Genomic DNA, 2,230 nt, shown 5'->3' with positions numbered 1-2,230 from the left:
GAGTCTACACAAAAATTACAGTTTTCCTGAAGTGTAAACCCAACCGCGGGAAACATCACGGGATTTTAAAACTCTCTACAAATTGTTTCCGTCGGGGAAAATAGTATTTTTATAAGGTTTGCAATTTGCTGCAAGTTTTGATACTGTTGGTATTTTTAAGAAGAACCCTCCCTCCCTCTCAGATAAGAATTTGTAAGATATTTTGAAACTTCCCCTCCCCCATATGCCCTTACGTAATTAGTGTATGGCCCCTAATTGAAAAAGATTTTCTCAATTTCACCAAAGGGTCATTGGTTTCCGTGTTTCAGTATTTTACAATTTTATGTCAACACTACATCTATGGAACAAAAATACGGCCTACAGGTACGTTTAGTGAATCTACCAATATTAAGAAATTCTGTTTGGCAACCCTGCCTGCGAAACGACTCGATGTGCTCGATGTCGACTTTGCGAGCGACCATCTTTTTTGACATCAGCAGACATCGATCGTAAGAAGTCTCGGCTGGTCGGAAAAATCAATCCGTTTTTTCGTAATTTCCTGATCTGGCTTTCATCCGTAGTACAGGTTAGCTTTAGTGTTACATACTACTGATAATGATTTATCTATTGGTGCAACTAGAAAAACAAAATTGCGAATAACCATAGAAAACGGAACTTACATAACACTTTCTATCGCGGGTGTACGACTTGGTCCAGCACGAGTGCTTGCATAGTTCTTTGATTGTGTAATGATATGGAGGTTATTTTATTCTGATTCGAATGTTATTTCAGGAAGGCGCATAATGTTCAAATCGGTGGTTCCAATCTTTGGCCAAGTGCCAACAGCGGTATGTTCCGCTCAGCCGAATTGCGGAATGGCCACATTAAAGGCCATTTCGATTCGCCTCAAGTCAGTCAAAAACATCCAGAAGATTACCCAGTCTATGAAGATGGTTTCCGCTGCGAAGTGAGTGCCAGGAAAAGTTTGACAAACTGAATAATAAAACGAGTAATTTCTCGCAGGTACTCGCGTGCTGAACGTGATTTGAAGCAGGCCAGGCCTTACGGTATTGGTGCTCAACAGTTCTACGAAAAAGCAGAGGTTGCCGTAAAGGAGGCAGAACCGAAGAAGCTGTACATCGCTATCACTTCGGATAGAGGTATTATTTTGTTTACCCGGTTGCATACGGATTAGCAATATTTTTATTGCAGGTCTTTGCGGCGCTGTTCACACTGGCGTTGCACGTCACATCCGTGGTGAATTGGCTGACGATCCTAACATTAAGGTCATTTGTGTAGGTGACAAATCGCGCGCTATCCTTCAGCGCCTGTACAGCAAGAACATTGAAATGGTCTGTAATGAAATCGGCCGTCTGCCACCGACTTTCCTTGATGCTGCCAAATTGACCAATGCAATCCTAAATCTAGGATACGATTACACCGACGGAAAGATTATTTACAATAAATTCAAGTCGGTCGTATCGTACGCGGTGGCTGACATGCCCATTTTCAGCCTGAAGACCGTTGAGAGTGCCGAGAAACTGCCAGTCTACGACTCCTTGGATTCCGACGTCATCCAAAACTATCTGGAGTTTTCGCTTGCTTCACTGCTATTTTACGCAATGAAAGAGGGTGCTTGCTCTGAGCAGTCATCCCGTATGACGGCTATGGACAATGCCTCAAAGAACGCTGGAGAAATGATTGACAAATTGACTCTAACGTTCAACAGAACCAGACAGGCTGTCATTACCCGTGAGCTGATTGAAATTATTTCTGGTGCTTCTGCTCTGGAGAGCAAGGACTAAGCAAGGGTGCTTCACTGAACGCGAAACATTCGATATTCTCCGCGGCAGTCAAAACAGTCAGTATGTATGAGGTATAACTGTTGAAAACCGCTGCATTAACATCTAAGAGGGTTGAATAGTTTACAAATTAATCGAAAATATTATTTAATAGTGAAAATGTTGCCAATTTATTCCATGGAAAAGAAGTCATTCATATCCCTTCCCTAGATGTATACGATAAGCAATGCAAAACAGGGTACTACATTCCATAGCGAAACTTGTCCTTTTTCGGCAGATTTCGCCGCCGATTCTTAGTATACATAACATTACATGGCTAGTGTTACGATACTCCGGTATTGCAAACACTCTAGCAGTGTTTCAGTTTGAATAAACTTGCTAGTTTAATCGGACATTTCCATTTAATTTTACTGCTAGAAAAATAGCCATGCATACTTGCATACCTATTC

At 41.7% G+C, this 2,230-nt stretch overlaps 1 protein-coding gene across 1 annotated transcript; it reads left to right on the top strand.

Moving 5' to 3' along the window:
- The first annotated feature begins 434 nt into the window (after positions 1-434).
- On the top strand, positions 435-1,941 carry LOC131682606 (ATP synthase subunit gamma, mitochondrial). The gene is made up of 4 exons (XM_058964220.1): positions 435-565; positions 772-946; positions 1,003-1,139; positions 1,192-1,941. The coding sequence occupies exons 2-4, from the start codon at positions 783-785 to the stop codon at positions 1,782-1,784; spliced, it is 894 nt and encodes a 297-aa protein (XP_058820203.1). The 5' UTR covers positions 435-565; positions 772-782; the 3' UTR covers positions 1,785-1,941.
- Positions 1,942-2,230: the final 289 nt, after the last annotated feature.

This window comes from Topomyia yanbarensis, chromosome 2, assembly GCF_030247195.1.
Source record: "Topomyia yanbarensis strain Yona2022 chromosome 2, ASM3024719v1, whole genome shotgun sequence".
Taxonomy (NCBI): Eukaryota; Metazoa; Arthropoda; class Insecta; order Diptera; family Culicidae; genus Topomyia; species Topomyia yanbarensis.
This window is presented reverse-complemented; position numbering and strand designations above follow the sequence as displayed.